This window comes from Rhododendron vialii, chromosome 4a, assembly GCF_030253575.1.
Source record: "Rhododendron vialii isolate Sample 1 chromosome 4a, ASM3025357v1".
NCBI classification, from domain to species: domain Eukaryota; kingdom Viridiplantae; phylum Streptophyta; class Magnoliopsida; order Ericales; family Ericaceae; genus Rhododendron; species Rhododendron vialii.
In genome coordinates this window covers 8,170,763-8,191,506 of record NC_080560.1, presented here as the reverse complement: position 1 = coordinate 8,191,506, position 20,744 = coordinate 8,170,763, and the positions used below count along the sequence as shown (strand labels likewise).

General features: G+C 36.7%; 2 protein-coding genes across 3 annotated transcripts; both read right to left on the bottom strand.

Annotated features, from left to right (window-relative positions):
- Window positions 1-2,138: 2,138 nt before the first annotated feature.
- On the bottom strand, window positions 2,139-8,268 carry LOC131323033 (fatty acid hydroperoxide lyase, chloroplastic). Its single transcript, XM_058354648.1, has 3 exons — window positions 7,453-8,268; window positions 3,831-4,493; window positions 2,139-2,704 (listed from the first exon to the last, which is right to left on the bottom strand). Exons 1-3 carry the CDS (start codon window positions 7,897-7,899, stop codon window positions 2,330-2,332), a joined length of 1,485 nt encoding a protein of 494 aa, XP_058210631.1. The 5' UTR covers window positions 7,900-8,268; the 3' UTR covers window positions 2,139-2,329.
- A 4,872-nt stretch (window positions 8,269-13,140) lies between these two features.
- Window positions 13,141-20,132, bottom strand: LOC131323032 (condensin complex subunit 2). Of its 2 annotated transcripts, none has more exons than XM_058354647.1 (13): window positions 19,572-20,132; window positions 19,356-19,457; window positions 18,055-18,172; window positions 17,777-17,850; window positions 17,646-17,706; window positions 17,367-17,567; window positions 16,991-17,280; window positions 16,298-16,445; window positions 15,947-16,200; window positions 15,814-15,844; window positions 15,182-15,318; window positions 14,819-14,929; window positions 13,141-13,676 (listed from the first exon to the last, which is right to left on the bottom strand). In XM_058354647.1, the coding sequence occupies exons 1-13, from the start codon at window positions 19,836-19,838 to the stop codon at window positions 13,455-13,457; spliced, it is 2,016 nt and encodes a 671-aa protein (XP_058210630.1). In that variant the 5' UTR covers window positions 19,839-20,132; the 3' UTR covers window positions 13,141-13,454. The 2 variants fall into 2 exon arrangements, with proteins under 2 accessions (XP_058210630.1, XP_058210629.1); XM_058354646.1 differs by having other exon boundaries at window positions 15,182-15,321; window positions 19,572-20,131.
- Window positions 20,133-20,744: the final 612 nt, after the last annotated feature.

Sequence of the window (20,744 nt, the reverse complement as noted above, 5' to 3'; positions counted from 1 at the left end):
GAAAAGAAATTATCTGATGGAGATCTTGTGTAGAGTCTGAGTTTTGCCTAGGTTTTTGGTGTTTTATGTGGGGTTTTTTTGATATTCAGTTGGCGTCTTGCCTTCTTTTAGATCTTGGGTGGCTTAGTGTCGGTGTGCCATTAATCCTTTTAATCTTTGTAATCTTTTATAAAGATTAAATTTTTTTTTTTGCGTAGAAAAAAAGAGAGTAATGATTCTTAGTTTTATAGGTAGACAGGGATTAGTCGAGATGCGCATAAACTGATCTAGACATCCTAAGTTACTCCCTCCATCCACCTTTGTTGATCCATTTTGGGGATTCCAACTTATTAAGGGGCAAAATAATATTGCTTTTTTGTAAGATAAATTCTTATTTTGCCCTTCAATAAAAAAATTGGCTCAAAAGTGAAGTTTTAAATATTGATGTGACTACACAAAAAAAGGAAGGATAAGAAAGGAAACTCGCTCTCTTTTAAACATTGATGTGACTAAATGAAAAATCTCTGTGGGACGAAAAACGTGTTTGTGGACTAATAAACGCGGACGGAGGAAGTAATAAATAAATAAACGCCCACAGTGCAAATTGAATTTGTGCAATTTTGTGGTTGTGGAGTTTTTTTTTTCTTTTTTCCCCTTAGGTTTTTAAGTTTTTTGGTCTTAGTTCGATGTATGGCAAAAGTACTGTTATTAATGTACCAAACTAGGACTCACAGGTTCCGAGCAAGATCTCGGCCGTCCAAACATGTTTGGACGGTTCAGATCTGTTTGGATTTGAGAGGATGTTTTGGTAATTTTACACTAAAAAATTACCTAAATAGATCTGGACCGTCCAAAACATGTTTAGACGGCCGAGATCGTGCTTGGCACCACGTCGCCCGTGCCCACCCGGCACCGAAAAACTTCACGTGGCCCGTGATCGTACATGCATGCATGCCCCATGCTCTACTTATGATTGCAACAATCCAAGGGAAATGGCTCCCACTCTCATCTTCCTCCTGATTTGTCATCCAAAATCAAACTTTTCAATCAAGTTCCAGTTGATTTGTCACAAAGAAGGCTTTGTGTCCACACAGCAGCTAATTATTAGTACTATCTACAAAGACATCTCAAGTTATCCACACATCACATGCATACACACAAAATTTAGGCCTTGTCTACTACCATACGCAGCTCAGCGCACAGAATTTGTGCAAGTTATGGTTGTGGTCCTTGTGAATCGACTTTTTATTTTGGTTTTTAGAGAGAGAGAGAGAGAGTACCATGTGATATTTTTCTACCTAGCTATTATGTAGGTGGTCCGTGATAGTACACTCAGAGATTATGTATTTGTCTATTTATTTTGAGCAAACTGGGGTATTAATGTAAGTCCATCAACTTCTGTGGAGAAGGGGAAATCGGCCGCATTAATTTAACTAGCTTATGACGAACTGAAGAAGCCATGACTGGTTTTCTTGATGGAATCACTATTTTGTGTCCATAAGGTTGTGAACGCGCGCGACAATGATCTCTATTCCAATATTCAAGATTAATTCAGATAAGTTGGTTCGGACACCTAAACTATAAAATAAATAAATAAAATCTACTTCAGTTTGTACTAGTAACGGATAATCGTACAATTATATATATATATATATAGATGTAGATGTGGCTTAAGGAGAAAAGTGGTCCATTCCATTATTGTTTTGATCATTCCAGTGGTCCATTCTTTGGCATTGCAAGTAGTAGAATAAAAACAAAACATCATCGTACCACATTTAATCAAACTGCAAATATGGGACCCGGCTTAAGTCCTAAATGATTTCTCCGTGCCTTACAAATCTTGATACAACAATTCAGGGCTAGCTTAGTCGGTCACAGTATTGCGCAATCTCTATTGAGAGATCAAGGAGTCAAACATTGCGGAAGGTAAGAACTAATCATTAGTGGTAAGGATTAATTATTACTCTTAGTTCCCTTGTGTAGGAGACTAGGAGTGTCGCGTCATTAGTTTATTTCTTCCTCGTATGGGGCTATTTCTTGAATTCTTACATACTTGGATTATGCGCAGATTACATAATTGACATAGTGTCTCATTGTTGCAATTCATTGAACTTAATTCTTCCCCTACTGCTTAACATAAAAAACTGAATCTCAAAACATTTCCCAACTGATCCAAATTGTTAATTATGCTTATCTTTAAACGCCGCCTAATAGCATGAGTTTCATGACTTATTTTGATGATTCAAATCGTTTCTCTTACGATATTTAAGCATTTTGGCACAAAAACAATTCTTGTCTATACATGGGATACATATATAGATCATATCTGCCGCATCCAACTCAAACGAACTCATTTAGCCCTCACAACCGCTGTGATCGCCCCGGACGAGTTGCAGGTGATCGAGTCGTACCTCCGGAACAAGTAAGCCACGAAAAGACAACCAGTGAGGGTAACATAGTCTTTCGCGGGACACTGCTTATTTGACTCGCTGGGTGACCCAGTCTGTGGCCCATTCGACCAGTACAAGTAACTCAGTAACTCCCTTCCTTTCTTCTCCTTCGTGAACCGATCCGATACGAACTCCTCCGGGTTGTCGAACACGTTCGGGTCTCTCATGACCAGCGTTTGGTATCCACAGAGAAGCTCGCCTTTCTTGATTTCGTACACTGAGTCGTGTGAACTCAGTAGGAAGTCCTTCCTTGCTCGACCGTATTGAAGTGGAACCTACCATTAGTGAAGAACATAACAGATTAAAGGGATCGAAAGCACGATGCATCATAACAGAGCATGAGGAGCCCTCATCGTATGACTGGCACTGCACCTTGTTTGTTTTAAGGTCTCAAAATTTCTGAGCACGATTTCCAATAAATTTCTTTATCTATTTTTTTCACTCATTATTCTTAAAATTCAAATCGAACAAAGCCACATCGAAATCAATTGTTTTTGCATAAAGGCGTTTGTTTCGGTGATAGTTTTTTGCTATAAAAATAGGACCAACGCAATAAATCACCCAAGAAAATCATCATTTATATCACCCCACAACAGGACAAGCTGTTATAATCATAGAATTTTAACCCCCAAAAAAAGAAAAGAGAAGTAGTACAGTCGATAAAATCCAGTACATGAAATTGTACATAAAAATAAATGAATTTGTTCATAAAAGCAAATGAACATGTCAGATTCATAGTACTATCAATCTAGACTGTTTCATTTGTTTTCAAGGACGGTATCATGTGCATAGCATTTTTCTTGTTTTCAAGGACAGTATCACGTGCTGGATGGGGGGCCGTGTTAAGGAAATGGATCTTATATTATTTGAGAGGAGTGGAATGAGTATTCACTTAATAACGTTTGGGACATCTCTATTCATTATCAATTGATTTTGAGATAGATATAAAAATTTGAGATAGTATCAAAGCGGGACCCGTTTTATCCCACATTTTAAAAATTTACAATATACACCCACGATGACAGACCAACAAAAAAAAGGCTGTACGATGATAGGACCCAAAAGTGGTCACATGTGATAGACCTCAAATGCGGCTGCACGTGAGGGGAGATATGTGTACTGTGTGTCCATGTGTCCATGGGTATTCAGTTAATAACATCTGGAACTTCTCCACTTATTGCCAATTAATTTTGAAATGGATATAAAGATTTCACGGGCCGGTGGGCATCGTGCATGCATAGCATTCCGCAGAAGAAATTACTTCGCAATATTCCTTTTTTTATAAAAACGTTTTAAAAGGTTTTTTTTTTTTCTCTATTATGCTTTGAAAATTATGACAAATTTCAACTTATGAAAGAAAAAGCAGGTGCAAAAATCATGGCAAAATTATTTAAAGCATACCGGTGGGTTAAGGCGGAGCGTCTCATACACGAACGACTGAACCAGCTCCATATCCTTCACCGAGTCGAAACTCAGAGTCGACCCGGCTGTCTTCGCCCGCACTTCTTCCCTGAGCTTCTCCTGAATCCCCGTCTTGTCCGTCCCAATCTTGGCCAGCAGAGTCGGCAAAAAGATCAAAGTCCCGCCGTACGCGTTGAACCCTAGTATGAAAACCAGGTTGTGAATCGTCTCTTCCCGACTCAGTCCGAACTCGGTCACCCCTCTCTCAACCGCGTCCTTCCCTTGCTCCTCAACGAACTTAGCGAGTTTCTTGTACCCTGAGCTCACCAGGGCAAAAGGGTACGCGTAGGAATGGAGAAAGATCTCTTCCAGGGGCTGCAGCACGCCGATTTTGACGGTGGGCAGGAGCTGGAGCGCGAGCCAGAGGTCAGCCATGACGTAGCCTGACTTGGCGATCTCGGGCGAGGCGGACGGGTCGGCCCCGATGAGGCAGCGGGTGAAGAAGCTGAAGATGAGTTTTTGGATTGGGATCAGGTAGGAGGCGGAGTCGGATTCGGAGAGCTTGGACTCGAGGGTGTCCCACATGGTGTCCAGGTTGGAGGTGAGTGTTGAGACCCAGATTGTGGAGCTTCGTTTTAGGATGTCCATGGAGAATTTCTTGACCTGGAAATTTGGACCAATTAACATGTAGTAGTAGAAACTACGGTTATCGGAAAATGTTTAGGACAATAATGGTGTTCAGACACATATGTAAATACAGACATTGTTTAGAATCGTCTGATGTGTGCGTTCCCAGGCACATTAGGCATTTGCATCGAATGATTTTGTAATACACTTTACTCTATAGAAGGAAATTCGTTCTAGTAAGGGTTTTAGAAGATATTGAGCGGAAATGAGAAGATTGGTTGTGAAGAAAACAAAGATTCGTATTCACATACGTGAAAATTATATAGGAACAAGAAGACTTTTTGATTTCTATTTGAAAAAGAGTATATCCGATTTATCTGTGTTTGAACATTTGTTTTCGTAACATTGCTCTTATTCTTATAAGTGTAATGAAATATGTATGAAGGTGGCCTAGTATTTGAAGTATTTGAAAATTTGTGGGAGTATGTAGTGAGGCACAAAGAGGAAAGTTTAAAAGGAAATGTTGTGAATTTTTTTTTGATAAGTGAAATATTGTGAATTTGTTTGAAAGAAATCAATTTTCAAGTCAAACGATCTACTAAAATTCCGTATTGTTTGAAAATTACCATATTTTACTCACTCTATCCCGTAATTTTTGTTGAAAAGTCCTTTTTACCATCATGGTATTTTCCGACTAAAAAGATGCAATACATTCATGCATGCATAATAAAAATAAAAATAATATTTTCACATGAATAATAGATATTTCAAAATTATAAACGAAAGTAATGTGAAGCTAAAGGCTCTTGGCCCCTTGTATTTCGGTTTCTAGCATAAGTATGATGAGTTATGCACCTATTTTGGCCGATTTTTGTTATGAATAATTAAGTCTCACCTGACTTGAACCATATTGTCAGGAACCATCGTAATATGATTCCTAACAAATTTTCCAGAACTCTAAACTTGATGTTAGCAAGTAATATATCTTTCTAATTTGGCGCAAATTTTGAGAATGGATTATAAGTTTCAGAATTCTGTTTATTTATCCAAATGCTGAAGACCGTACATATTATTGTCTAGCTAGAAAAAGAAAAAAAAATATCTTCCATGGACCATGGTCCAGGCCTTTGATAAACTTGTTCTTGTCGTGAAACTTATTTTTGGAAGAACATGATGCATGATAGATTGATAGTGGTCCTTATAAGTAGCAGAATCCAAAATTGGAGAAGCATACTACGGATGAGATCGCTCTCATTGGCTTGTCGCCAAGCTCTCCCAATTTCCTTTTTTATTTTGGTACGTCGGAAATTAAGCTCTCGCCAAGCTGTCCCAATTCTTTTTTCTTTTTTGGTACGCCGGAATTTAAGCTCTCCCAATTCATCCACTCGCTCCAATATCTTCCATTTCATGTCCGCATTCACACGAGACAATCTAGATCGATACCATTTACTAACTATATCTTCCATTTTAGTGATGCGGCATCACAACTTAAAATTAAAATTGCAAATAATATTCAGATCACGTGTAGTTTCATAATGAGATTTTTCTATTTCTTCTCTTTTTTATCAGCAAAATTTTTTTTTATTAAAAACTTGATAGGGTACATTAAGAAAAAGAGAAAGCCTAACGTCATGCTATTGATACATGGGTTGGGAGAAAAAGAAAACTTCCAATAAAACATTGGATTTTTCTATTACTTGAAACTAAATTTTAGGCAATATTACTGTTATACCCCATATTTACTCTATTTAATAGACTATGAAATTTCTGAATTCACATCAGACAATCCACATATCGCTCAATGGCAATATCTTCCATTTTAATGGCATCACAATTTACATTAAATTGAAAATAAGATTCAGATCACGTAGGTTTCATAATTGAAATCTTTCTATGACCTGAAAATAATTTTAGGTAACATTACCGTTATACACCGTGTTTACTCTATTTAATATACAATGAAATTTCCACATTTACATTAGAAAATTCACATATAGTTTAACAAATTGTCGGGTTTTTTTTTTTTTTTTTGATAATAACAAATTGTCGTTTAACTATGCATATAATTAAGCAAAAAGTAGTTAGGGGAGAAAGTGTCAAGAGAAAATCAATAATTATTTCTTCAAATTTCTCCTCTCTTTTTTAGGTTTCAATTAAATAGGAGAAGGAATGAAAATAATTGTTTCCTTTTCTATACCTTTCTTCTCCGGAAACTGTTAGGTACCCATCCACCGACCACAGATCCAACCACACCTCTCTCAAATAGATGTGAGTTCCGCAGATGGAACCCACATGGTGGGATCCAAGTATATATGAGAGGAGTGTGGTTGGATCTGTGGTTAGTGGATATGCACGAATCATTATTGCTTTTTCTCGTGTACTAGACAAAACCTCAAAGTTATCCCGCGGAATTTTCCTTAAATCAAATTAGAGGCTAGGCTCACATGATGTGTGTGCAATGTGCAAATCAAGTTTATAGAGCTTTATCTACATCTACATTCTCAGAGTTTGCAAAGGAAATTTTCCTTCAATCAAATAGTAGCATATTGAGACACTTATATCTCAACAATTTAATTACTTGGTTTAAGGAAAATTTTATTACAAATTTTAAGAGATCCTATCATTTCGTAATTAAAAAAAAAACATCCAAAACAAGATTAATGAAGGTTTGTCCAATCATTAACCTTAAGATTTCAGAATTACTTAACAGATATTGAAATTGACCGACTCTTGATAATAAATACTAGTACAATATACTACCTCTGACGCTTAAATTTTATTTGAGCCGCATAACGAGGACTAAAAATTAACACATTATTTTTTAGAAAAAATTCAAAATTTTCTCATACATTAAAAGAACTCGTTGATATCTCGTAAATTTTTTTAAAAAAAATTAATTTTTTTCTTACTAAATGTGTTATTTTTAAGTTCTCATTGTGCGAATCGGACAAACTTTATGAGAGGGAAAGACTTAAGTAAAAATGTAGTTGCATACCTTGGAGTGTTGAGGCTCAGAGGTATCAAGATAAGCACAAACACGCAAGTCTCCGGTGAATTTAACACTAGGCATGAAGTCTCCAACCAACACATTCTTCTTCTCCACAATTTCCATATCAAAGAGGTGAGAGAAGCTCTTGCAGTCCAGCACCGCCACCACGTTGGGGTTGACCCCGGAGAAGAACGGGAACGTCGGCGGCACGTTCGTCCGGAACACGGTGCTCTTGTGCTTCTCTATTCTCTTGCGGAAGAACGTCTCCGGTCCCTGGAACCAGAAGTAGTCGAGGCGGTCGGATATGGGCCCCAACACAGGCCAACCGTGCCCGCCGGGGATTGTACGGATAGACGCGGTGGAAGGTGGTGGTTTTGTTTGTTGTGGTGCTGGTGCTGGTGTCAGGGATGGTGATGGCGTGCCCGGTGACATGCTCATCTTTATGGCCCTCATATGCGGATAGTGTGTGTGTCTGTGAGAGAGAGAGAGAGATGAGTAGCAGTGAATATGTCACTAAACTGCCTACTATATGGATTCTTTAATTCATTTATAGACGCGTTCCATTTAATTTTTAGGACTTTTAGTATTTTTGGTTGTTATTCAAAAATATTTTGTATTTTTTAGTTTTATGCTAAATTTTTATAAATTATTGATTCTTCTTCACGAGAGGATTAATTGAAAAAGTAAATTTTTTTTACTTTTAACCACCTTTTAGTTTTTAGCAAAAAAAATTAATTTAAATAAGGACAAAATTAACTTAGTTCACTCTAAGTTCAGTGGAACGGGGCAGAGCAGCAATGTTATTTAATGGGGTTTACGTTCGTTTAATGATTCCGAGCACATGTATATATAGCTGAATTTGTGCATTGGAAACGGCTTATCCACGGTCTAGGTAGAAGTGCAATTTATACAAGTTCTGTCTTCTTTCTAATAAGGGTAAATTTCGCTGACCTCCCTGACGTTCCTGACACAGACAAATACCTCCAGGATTGAAAGTATCTGAAATATCACTGAACTCCCTTGCTTTTGCTGACAATATGATTATTCCCCCTTCCATTACTCTTCCGTTAATTTTTTTAACAGAACCTGGAAATTCACAATGACATCAGCACTCTATACAATTGCAGTACCTATTTTGCCCTCCATTAGTCAACCAATTCAACTTCATACAATTCCACTCTCTCCTCCCTCTTTCTCCCTCCTCCCCTTCCCCAATTCTAATTTTTCTCTCTCTCTTTTTTTTTTTGGCTAGTATAAAATAAAAGCTCTATTTTCCGTGTTAAGAAGCCAAAACTCCATTATTCACAAACTTAATTGGAATCCAAACAAAAAAAGAAAAAAGAAAAAGAAACATGAATTAATTCCTTTGATCCACATTTATAGGCCAATTGAAATCAAAGAGCGCAAGCTCATTCCTTAGGAATCTATTTGGGGAAAATTTTGATGTAAAACCATAACCAGAGAAGATAAGAAGATATAAGGACCACGACTTCCCGGCACAAACTCTCAACATTGCACATGGTCGGGCCGTAATCCAATTTCATAAAATTAAACCCAGGAATTTCAAAGCAAGATCGGTGGGTAATGGGTTGCTTCCATGGAGATGGATGCGGCAACGATATTTATAGACTTTGTTTATCCAAAAAAAACAAAAAATTAACTAAAATGATCAATCAAGAATATTAGTGAAGTGGGTTTCAGGTTGGAAAGAGAAATGGAGAGTCGGAGAGAAAAGGTAGATGATGGAGGCAGAGGTGGAAAGATGTGGTGACAATGGTGTACTTTTACTGAGTGATCATTGGGAGTTCCATCAGAGTAGTTAGAAAGAGAAACCGACTTTGCACAATTGATCATGAGTGACCTTCAGGCGATAGCTTCACATTAATGTCCCATTTTGATGGAACAACAAGGCTAAAAAATGTTTAAAGTTATAAGCAAATAGAGGTGTGGTTTGGTCTAATAATTTTTCAGGGTAATTTTTTTGGTCTTATTTTAAAAAAATTTGCCTTTCTTAGTTTTTCTTCAATTTTATTTTGAATTAGTGCTTCATCTCCACAAGAGAAATTAGATAAAAAGATTGAACCAAACTAAAAAGAATCTAGATAATGAAATAAAAATCTAATAAATCTGTTTGCTTTGAATTATTTTTGTATTTATTGAACTATTTTAAAGTTTATTTTTTAAGTTAAAAAATGAACTATTTTAAAGTTTTGATAGGAATCCAAGCAACGAGTTTATCTCTCAACAAGGAAGCATACCCTGAGAGAAATGTTAGATGGTCGGATTATAAAATAACCATAAATTTTTACTTTTTAGATTTCTCTTATTGAGACGAACCAATAACCCCAAAAAATTGACCAAACTAACAAAGCAATTTTTTTTTTTTGAACAATTAGAGCAATGCTATGTAACCTGAAAATGCCCGAAAAGAGAAATCAATGGTTCAGATTCACTAATCTCTCTTTTCGAGATAATTATTTGCAGTGCTTAAAATTCTTGAAATTTTGTAGAAAAAGAGTGCCGTGTAATTAATGCGGATACACAATGGTTAGGATTTACAAAGGTGGTAGTATAAGTCAGTAGAGGTGGTGTATAGAACTATTTGATTCTCTTTTCCATGTTGATTTTTAACCATTAAGAAGTCAATTGAGTAGGAGGGTATTTAAGTCTTTTAAACAGTGGGGTCAACGCCATCCATGGGTAGTTAATGGGACGGAGGAATATTGATATTGTCAGTAAATGTAGGGGAGGTTAGTGATATTTCAAAAACCTCAGAGGAGGTCTTTAAAAATGTCAGGAACCTCAGCGGAGGTCAGTGAAATTTACCCTTCTAATAAAAATTACGTCCCATATCTAATCTAAGGTATATAACACTTCAATCAGTTATAAAAAAAATATGCGGTGCAAACAAATTGAAAGGGGCGGATCACAAACAAAAAAACAAAACAATTTGAAAGCGAGTCTTTCCCCTTTTCATCATCTCACATAAGAAAAGCATGTGGGGAGATTTTGATGGATGGGTCTAAAGTCAAATGTTTTATTGATTGATTGATCAGTACGAGCAATTGCTTTAATTATTTACCCAGGGAATTTTTTTTTGCCTTCTAGTTACCATGGGATCATGGTCCCTACCTGATCACTTTTAGCTCCAAAATGGATCGATCAGTTTGTGTGGATCAAAATAACTACTCACTCCGTTTCGATTTGTTTGTTCAATTGTCGAAATTTGTATTTTTTAAAAATATATTTATATTTTATATTTTATAAAAAAATATTATGATTTTAAAAATTTTGTATAATAAAACTAATTAAGATTTATTAAATAAGATCTATATTACATATTAAAAAAATTACGAATTAAAAATTATAAACAATTCTTTGAGAAATCAAACGTTCTAAAAAAATTAAAAAAGAAACATACAAACCGAAACGGAAGAAGTACCTAATAAGGCAAATCAGCAAATCAAAGATCAGGAAACAAGCCTCTTCGCCTGGGTATGGCTTTGTGCATCTGACGCTTTTAGGTTGCCGTCGTGCACTCTGATTCGCACTCGGCTGCATTTTCTTAGAACAAGTGCACTCGTTAATGTCGAAATGATTTTCATAAAGTTATTTTATAGCTTGAAAACTGTGTCAAATGGTTCATTGCCATTTTGAAACCATTTTTCAAATCAAAAAATCGTTCCACATTGAGAGTCTCACTTTCTCTCTTGTCATTTTTCAAATCAAAAATCAATTACTTTTGTGTATAATTTTTCGAATTTTTTCGCACCATATTAAAGATCTCGATTAGTACTTTAATTTGGTGCGAAAAAATTCAAAAAATTATATACGGAAGTAGTAGATTTTTTTATTTGAAAAATGGCACGACTTTTCGTGATAGACTCTTAATATGGAACGGATGGAATAAAATTTAGACCATGAATTAAACACGTCTCTTTTCTCCACCACTCCCTCTTACATGCATCTAATCGCCTTCTGGACTAATAGGATTCATGAAACATTTTCATAAAAGTGTGCATAAAAATGAATTGGACGATCCAGATTCACACAGCCTGAACTATCCAATTCCTTTTTCAAAGACACTTTCATAGACATGTTTCATGAATCATAACATTTTCAAATCGCTTAGGAGCATTAATTTACTCTATTTCTCAGAATTGTATGGTTTCAAACACGAATTTATGATGACACGGTCTCATCATCAGGATAATAAGGATGTACGTATGGTTGAAATGTAAAGTGCCCAGTACAAAGATTCGGGTGGCATTAGTCGTCCCTTCTACTTGGAGACAACGTTGGAGTACTATTCCACTCCGTGATCTTTTTTTCCCTGTTCACTCTGGATAAAACGTGATTGGATTACTAGTTGGGTGGGAACTCGGCATAAGCAAAGTGACTTATTTATTTGTCTTTATTTAAATTATTTTTGTATTTATTAGTTTAATGTATTTTTTTTTGAATTATTGTGTCATCATGATGAAAAATTTTAAAAATAAAAAATTAACATCCAAACCCAATTTTTTTTGAATAAAATAAAAAGAAAAAAAAATTAACTTATTGGCTTATTTTTATTTTTATTAAAAAAAAGTTGGGTTTCGATCGTTACTCTTTAGATTCCTCTCATCATAACGTAGCAATAATCTAAAAAAAACATTTGACAAAAAACTAACCAATAAGAAAAAATTTGAATAAGAACAAAAAAATACTCCCTCCATCTCTTTTTAAGTGTCCCACTTCGTAACTCCAACTTATTAAGAAGACATCATCATTACACTTTTCACATCAACTTTAACATCTATTTTTCCTATTTACCCTCTATAGAAATATCATCATTATATTTTTACTCGCTAATTTTTCAAAATGAAATCTACTTTTAAGGGCAAAATAGAAAATGTACAAACTTTTACAGACTAACTTTACAAAATGGACACTTATTAAGAGACAGTCCAAAATGAAATACCGTACTCTAAAAAAAAGAACGGCTAGAGTAATCAAAATAGATTATTTAGTCAAAATAGGCCTTTCCTAATATTGAAACCAAATGACCGGGGTTCAATTTTGAGGTCAGGCAAAAAGTAATTTCTTGTAAATTTCTTAATCCCGGAATGGATGATCTACCTTTTACTGGGGACACTCCTGACCGTCTGAAAAAAAAAAAAACCAAAGATGTTAGTCCCTGATCTGCAGGAAATTGAGCCTCGGGTTTACTATATAGGCTTCTCAGTGTACCGTTGTTCCTGTGCATTTTTTTACCATTTAGATCATGTTATAAAATTTTCATCTCAAAAATTTCAACCAAGGATAAAATTTACACGAGAAGACCAATACGCCGAAGCGCAGGCACACAGGACCTCCTCCAAGTGAAAAAAAACACGCAAGTACCAACCTATTCTCTTCATTTCACAACCCCATCCTCCTGGAAATTGCCTTGTGTAAAAAGTGAATCCTCAACCCAATACTCTTTTTATGTTTTATCAAAGTTGCTATTTAGTCTTTTCCCCTTACAGTTTCTGCCATGTTAAAATAGCGACATCTTCCTAAATGTTGTTTAGTTACCATTTTGTTTTTCAGCTGGAAACCCTTTGCTAAGCTAATTGCAATACAGATCTCAGACTCCGGGTCAATGTAGGCAAAGTCCAGAAACAATGTACCAGGCAAAACTGATTTCAAAGGTAGGCCAAGAAAGACTGCTTTGCTGGAAACTGTAAGGCAATTAGATATTAAAGGGATCTTCACAAACTATACATAAGAACGTGAAGTGTTCAAGAAATCATTGGCACAATTCTGCTGTAAAAGGAACACAAATGGACAAAATGGTAGTCGGCAACACATGCACAAGATTTTGGACAATATTGACGGTACAACAGTGACATTCGTGAGATTTCTAAATATCTTTGCACTAACTAGAGGATAACTACAGAGCCTGATTAACACATGGAGCAACAGCCCCAACTAGAACACGTACAAGGTCAAAAGCACAAAAAGAACATGGATAAATGGAGGAATCAAATATCAGCACTCGACGCCGTATCTTTGTGAGGAACGTGTATGCTGAGATCATCCATGTTGGTACAGCCACGGATGCTCAATCCATGCTCATTGGCTAAATGCAATACGCATATGAAGCACAAATGGGGAGAGATATCCTCGAGTGATGCAGCCGCCCTGCAGTCGTTTGGAAAGCAGGCCAACAAATGCTTGAAAGATACTGTTTCTTCTTCCTGCCCCTTTAACAAATGAAGTTGTCCATCATTAGACTTTTGTTATTAGAAACTGTTAACCACTGTCCAACGGGTGGTGTTAAGCTTTGGGCGAGTTTCAATAAGTACATCAAAATGCATGAGAAGTGCAAAGATACATGTGAAAGTGTTTCAGAAATGCCCTATTTGCATTGGCAGACCATACTATTATTTGTACTTCTCAGTGTTCTAAAAATCGAAATTAATCGGCGATTAATCGTTGGCGGGGCCTGTCCGACTAATTACTTTTTTGTGCCGATTAATCGCCAATTACTAGGCCTTGAAGCTCGAAGGTGGCTGACCGTCAGATTAGCGCCTTGCGACTTTTAGAACTTTGGTACTTCGTGCATTAAAACAAGAACAGCAATGAATTCGTTGCATCTCCACAATAAGTGTGTGCACTTGGCTGTAGTCATCTACACCATATTTTGTGAATATGGTAAATAATAGTAGCTGATGTCCTGCAAATTAGTTTAAAAAAGGGATCGGGTTTTGCCTCCAAGCAGGGACACCATGTTTTATTTAACTGTGCAAAAATAAAGGGAAAATCTGGCATGACAACTAACCCTAGCACGACCTCCAGAAATTTAACTAGGGAGTTCACCTATCTGATGCCCTTCACTTTCCCATCAATTTTGAATTACATTTGAAATAGCAAAAGGACTGTTACCATCCTCCAACGAAGTAAACCCCCAACCCCAAAATATCCTAGTAAAAACAGCAAAAATGAGAGATAAAGTAATGAAATCCTTTCAACAACCGTTTCAGGTTCACAGAACAAGCAATTGTAATGGAACAGGCAATTAGAATCATTGCCCTACAAGAATGTTGATTTAGACTATCAACAAGAATGGGCATTTCAAGGACTGAGCAAGGAAAAAACAACCATTCCTAACAACTGCATATCCCTCGTGATTATTTCAATACACCTAGTCTGCCTTATCAATCATGTAAAGGTTTAAAGATTATGCCTTGTATTGTGGTCTTTCAGGGGATTTTTTAGCTAATTTGTATAGTAGTAAAGAAGACAGCAATTTCTTCTCTTCAACCATCTCGAGAATTTGTAATTCTATGAGGTAAATCTGCTTTGAAAAGAAAAAATTATGATGAAGGGCAAGAAACTAGATTACCTGAACAGATGTTTGAGTAAACTCTCGGATATGGTCCCAAAGAGTTTCTTTCAGTGCTTGAACGTCAACTTGTTTAGAAGCTTTATCATACTTTACTTCAATCTTATTCACCTGAACAAAGGAGTATATGATCGAATAAACAAATGTCCAAAGTATACTACCGAAACTCTAGTGGTATTACCATAGCAACACTAAATACAAATCACAATCAATTCCTTTCCCCACCAATTCAAATGTAAAAATTACGAATCATAACTGAGAAGTGACCATAATGTCATTTGATAGGCCTCCATGCCCACACATTTCACACTCAAGCACCCACATAATAGTGCACAAATCACAACTAAATAAGTATAAACCAACCTGACGAGGCTGAGAAACAAGTGTGTTCGAGTCCTCCACATCACTATGAGCATCTCCATCATCAAATTGACCGCCAAATTCATTTTCATCATCCCACGTCGGCAATGGTCCATAATCATCTCTATGTTGACTCCATTCTTCTGACAGAAGAATTAAGAATGGTAGTGCACAGTAAATCATAATCTTACGCTTATTACAAGGCAAGTGGTTGTAAATTTTTCAAACCTTGTTCATGCATCACAATTGTAATACTCCTATTACACTCAGGAAAAGTGGCATCAAAATTTAATTGACAATTAAAAGACTCTGATGCACTATCTTCGTTCTTTTTCTACTTGTCTGTTGTCTGTTTCTTATTCTGTTTCCTTCAAAAACTGCTGTGTTTCATTTATTCACTTTCAAAGTCCATGACATTATCTTGAAAGTGACTTATTCGTATATTAGCACTCTTGTGTTCACAAGCCTAACTACATATTGTTTCTCTTTCATAAATAGCAATGACAAGAAAGTAACTTATCCGAAGAGAGACATGATTTTAAGAGCGCCAACCAAAATATTAGGGGCACTTAGAGAAGAAAAAACAAGAGGATATGCACTTGGTAAGAAACGAGGTGGCAACACAGATTATTTACCAGATGACTTTCTTCCCCTTCTCCCAAGGCACTGTAACCAGAAATTTTAGTCAAAAAGACATCACCAAAAGCAGAAAATAAGTTCCATAACAGCAATCGACATTGTCCATTTGTAATACGTTATGAGTATTACCGTAACATTTGGTAGAAGAAATAACTTGACAAGATCCTCAGGTTGATAATGGCAATCTTCTGGAAGTGTAGTGTTACAAGGTGCTCGATTTACTGGCAGCAGTATTGACTTGGGATTCTTAGGAGGAGCAAAGACATCAGACATCTCATTGTCCAATGCTTTTGTAAAGTCAATGTCAAAATCTGCTAGTTTTTTATTCCTCGGTTTCTTTGTTGTTAACGGTGACCCATTTTCTGTGGGAGGATCCTCTGAACCTACAAAGCAGAACATATATTTCAAAACTGAAGATTCTGAAAGAAGCACATAGTTTGATGCTATGGTTGCCATTGACCACAATACCCAATAACATACCTTTTGCCTTCCGATACTTCCAATGATCAGGACCTGCCCAAGCATTTTGTCTTGAAGTAAAACCCAAACTTAAAAACAAATACCCATCAACTTTCTCAAACCTGCCATCCATGTCAGGCTCATGAAAATCATCAAATTGTTCATTTTCCTGAAACATGGAAACAACATGGTATCAGCAACGAACTATATTATTTTCCCCTTCAAATGACTAAAAGAGGACCAAAACCATGAGATGAACATTTACAAGCAATATCTGCTGCTTAGGGGCTTGCATATAAGCCTTATAAGCGGACTACCCACATTTTACCAGGCCGCCTCTGAGAGTTGCAAGAAGACAACAGAAAAACGTCAATACAAAACGTATGTACTGCATTGAATCAATATGGCAAAAGAAAATTAGGATGGGCGCCTATTTGTATAAATAAGGCGGAAAATTCTTGTCATGAAAATTGCACAAGAAACTTCAGAGTCCAAAGAGGCTTTCAGTTTCAACTATATTTATGTATTCATAACTTGTTCAAAAGTAATCACTTCATAAAGAGATCCAATTGAATGAAAATCAGCACTTAGAATCTTGCCAAGTGTACAACCATTTAGAGACACATCAGGATCTAAATCTATCAGAAAGTGCCGAATGGAAGCCCAAAAGCATGATTTTGCTGAAGACATGTTTCAATAGCATGAATAAAGCACCTGATAATGACTTGGTAAAGTTGGATCTCCACCATAACAATCTTCACCAACCACACTTGCTTGATCATCATGATCGAAGCACGTTCCACAGTTGTCATATGCATCACCATCAAACTCAGCACCATTACTATTACTACCGCCTTCATAAACTTGCTCTGCCGATTTCTGGCCAGAAGAAAATGTATCTGATGGTCTTCTACTATTTTCGTCAAATTGATCAACTATTTCCCTCAGTGTTGGAGAGATTTCATCATTTGGGCGCATGTTCAACACCATGCGTTCTATGTAATCTATAAAGAAAACAAGGAGAACAGATTAACAAGTGTTAGGCAACAGACAAGAGCCAGAATCACTGCATATGACAAAAGCAACACACCTTTAGCAAAAGAAAGATCAATTGTGTCTAATTTGTCATGTGCATTTGCAGATATCATGCACTTCCCTGGGACTTCCAATGAATCAAAAAGCACCCGACAGTTTCCATATACTCCAAGGTTATTCAGTAGGAGACCCTTGGCCCCACCTTCATCAAACTGGGCAGATGTCTGGTGATAGAGAGGATCCACCGCAAATGCAACTGAAAAGAAAAGAGACTACAATCTAACCTTATACAAAAAAGGACAACATTAGTAGATAACTGAGAAGATGCAGTCACCATCAAATTTCTTCACATTAAGAGCCTCGAACGACGATTCCAATGTGGATAACGGGGACACCTGCATATACAATTTTCCTTTAGTTCGAGTATGTTGAATATGTAGTTAATAAAAGCAGAGATCTACCGACCTTCCTCTCTTGCTCTTTCTTAGAATTTCCTCCCTCTTGCCCGTTGTTGGCATTGCCATCCTCCACCACGTTATCTGGAACAGAAGTACGAAAGGAAGATGTAAAACCATCTTTTGATAGAGAGATTAACACGGCGAGAACTTACTGTTTCTAAATACTAAATACAAGCAATACCCAGTAAAATTATGTGGGGAGAAATAAGTAGAATCAATAGTACCAAAGTGTAAAACAACTTATGCAAGATAAGACAATGGGTTGACAAGTAATAGCAATTTAACCTTGTTCATTTTCTTGTCCCACTCGATTAATCCCTCCAAGGACCTTATATGCCTCCGAATGCACCGAATCCACCCTCATCGAGTAAATCTTAACTCCAGCTTCCAGCGTACAACTTGCCTACAAAAATAATACTAAGAAGAGTAATACACCAGCCATGACTTTGCATTAGGTTGCCAGAAAGAAGCAATGCCGCATATCTGAGGCAACACATACTACAAGTCATATCTGACACGCATTCTCTGCATTGAAATCAATTAACAAGAAGATTTGTTCGTAGTGCACACTTGTCCACAAAAATCATCAAAGAATCAATAATGGGGTGTATTTGTTGGCCCACCAAACAATGAAAACTTTCAAAATAGTGTGAACAATAACAAACAAACTATAAGAGTTTGAATAGGACACATCGATTGGATGAAACTGCATTGTAACTTCGAAAGTCCCATATCCAACTCTCCAAAACATAAAGAAGCCAATGAATGGTAGCATCAAGCTTTTACTAAAGTTGGTATGTAGTTTAGGTAAAATCTAAAATGTCAAACAGATTCCAAGATAAAGTAATACAAGACTGTTACCTCATTCATATGTCTTGGACAATACTAAGATAAGCGGCTAAATTGCTCATCCAGGATTGACAAAGACCCTACAATGACCATTTCTTGACGAAAGATGTAACAAAACCTAATACAGGCCCTAAGGGATACGATTGCAAAGCAATCAAAAAACTAAAACACACAAGAACACCAGATGTACTCGGCTCACCTAATGTGGGCTACATTTGCAATTTTTCAATATAATGAAGAGGAATACAAGAGATGCATCAGAGACGCCCCCTCTACAATATACAGCTAGGGTCCACAATCCACAATATTCTCTAAGCATCTCCAATTTGGAGTTGCTATGTGGGTAGCTATTGCTACAATACAGCACCAAATATTGGCAATTTGCTACATTATAGCAATATTGCTCCAATAGTGGACTATCAACTTTATATTGTCACCAACTTTTGATGGCATAGATGAAATGAGCTCTACATTCAGACAAACCACCACGATAGGAAGATTTAATCATTTAACTACCACAAAGCCAAGTGTAAAATTTGGCCCCAAGTTTAGCAATTGCTCAATATAGCCAGCTCATGTAGCACCAATGGAGAACCGCTTTCTCGAAAATGACAGCAATGAAAATCCTGCTAGCTGCCATTGGAGAAGCTCTAAGACCATAACCCAAATCTTTGTTTCCTATATTTCCTCCAATAACCACAATTTCCATAATATTACCATGGAAAGGAAATACCCACCTTTTGAAAATTTGTTTCGGCGTCATCTTCTTGTTCCACCTTAATTATATCACACAGGTGATCTATCAGGCTCAGCTCCCACGTATTCTTTTGGTTTATTTTCTGCATCAAAATCAAAACAAAACAAAAAAACACATTTCCAACTCAACATTTACTACCCAAATCCAAGCATTAAAAAAATGAGAAACAAACACACGAAAAGAGTAAATTACGAACATTTTCACTGGCGAGTTTAATGCAGTTCTGGAACAACTCGAGAATCTGCTGCTTGTCGAGACAATCATCGGGCGGAGGCTGTGGTGGGGCGGCGGCGGCTTTCCGTTTCGCCGCAGCAGCACGGGCGGCGCGCGCCTGCTCTCGTTCGAGCCTGTCGTCATTGGAGCCTAAAAAGAAGGGGCTTTTGATGGGAGAGTGGAGGCGAGAGGTTATGACAGACCTCTGCTTCTGAGCAGTCGTTGGATTGGGGGTTAGGGTTTCGGCCATACTGAGGGTTTGGAAAGCGGAGATTTTTTTTTTTTTTTTTTTTGTTGACCGGAAGTTTGGTCAGATCTAGGGTTTGCGAAACTCGAATTGGTGATTTTGTGAAGAGTTTATTGAGGATGGGTGAGAATTCGAAGAGGTTTTTTGTGAGGTTGGGGGAATGGGGAAGCTCTGCGGGTGAAATTTTGCTTTTCCCGCCTCTTTGTTTTGAATGGGAAGGGGAAGGGTTTTTGTAGCATGTGAGTGCCCCCAGGTGAATTCTTTTTCTTTTCTTTTCGTTTGCTAGTACTCCAATTACATACTTCATCTGTCCTCATTCTTATGTACCCGTCTTGTTTTAATTAGATAAAAAATTAATTTTAATTTTTAATTAGTAATACTATTTATATAGAATATGAATCTTATTTGATATATCTTAATGAGTTCTTTTAAACAATATTTTCAAAATCACATAAAAAAATTATAGATAGCAAGATATAATCAATTTAAAATTGACATAAACTTCCAAAAGAGATTAAAGAATGAAGACAAATGGAGTATTTTTCTAGGTGTCCACACTCCACAGGTAAATTCGATCAACTTGGATGACATGGTTCAACCAAGGGGTGTTTCCCCTAATTTTTTGGATGAAAAATTTGTGGCAAAATGCCATGTCGTTCATACTAATGAAGAAGTTGTGAATGGGGATGCACTCCATTCACAACTTATTCATTAGTGTCAACAATTTGTGATCGCTGATGAAAAAGTTGTGATGCACAACTTATTTAATGGTGTGATCATCCCCTCAATGCTACTTCCCACGAGGATTTGTGTACAGATTACGGTGTGGGGCTCAATACGAGTCTTATACAAATAATCCGAAACGTTTATTAAATGTAAAATTTTGTTGAGGGTCTCTGCGAATGATAA

Excerpts from the sequence above, each read along its gene's own strand:
- LOC131323033 (XM_058354648.1), bottom strand. The coding sequence starts at position 7,899 with ATGAGGGCCATAAAGATGAGCATGTCACCGGGCACGCCATCACCATCC. Across the intron at positions 4,494-7,452 it reads CTGAGCCTCAACACTCCAAG|GTCAAGAAATTCTCCATGGA; the intron begins GTATGCAACTAC and ends CCAAATTTCCAG. Across the intron at positions 2,705-3,830 it reads CGCTCCGCCTTAACCCACCG|GTTCCACTTCAATACGGTCG; the intron begins GTATGCTTTAAA and ends CACTAATGGTAG.
- LOC131323032 (XM_058354646.1), bottom strand. The coding sequence starts at position 19,838 with ATGGCCGAAACCCTAACCCCCAATCCAACGACTGCTCAGAAGCAGAGG. Across the intron at positions 18,173-19,355 it reads CCGAAACAAATTTTCAAAAG|GCAAGTTGTACGCTGGAAGC; the intron begins GTGGGTATTTCC and ends TTATTTTTGTAG. Across the intron at positions 16,446-16,990 it reads CTTTACCAAGTCATTATCAG|GAAAATGAACAATTTGATGA; the intron begins GTGCTTTATTCA and ends TCCATGTTTCAG.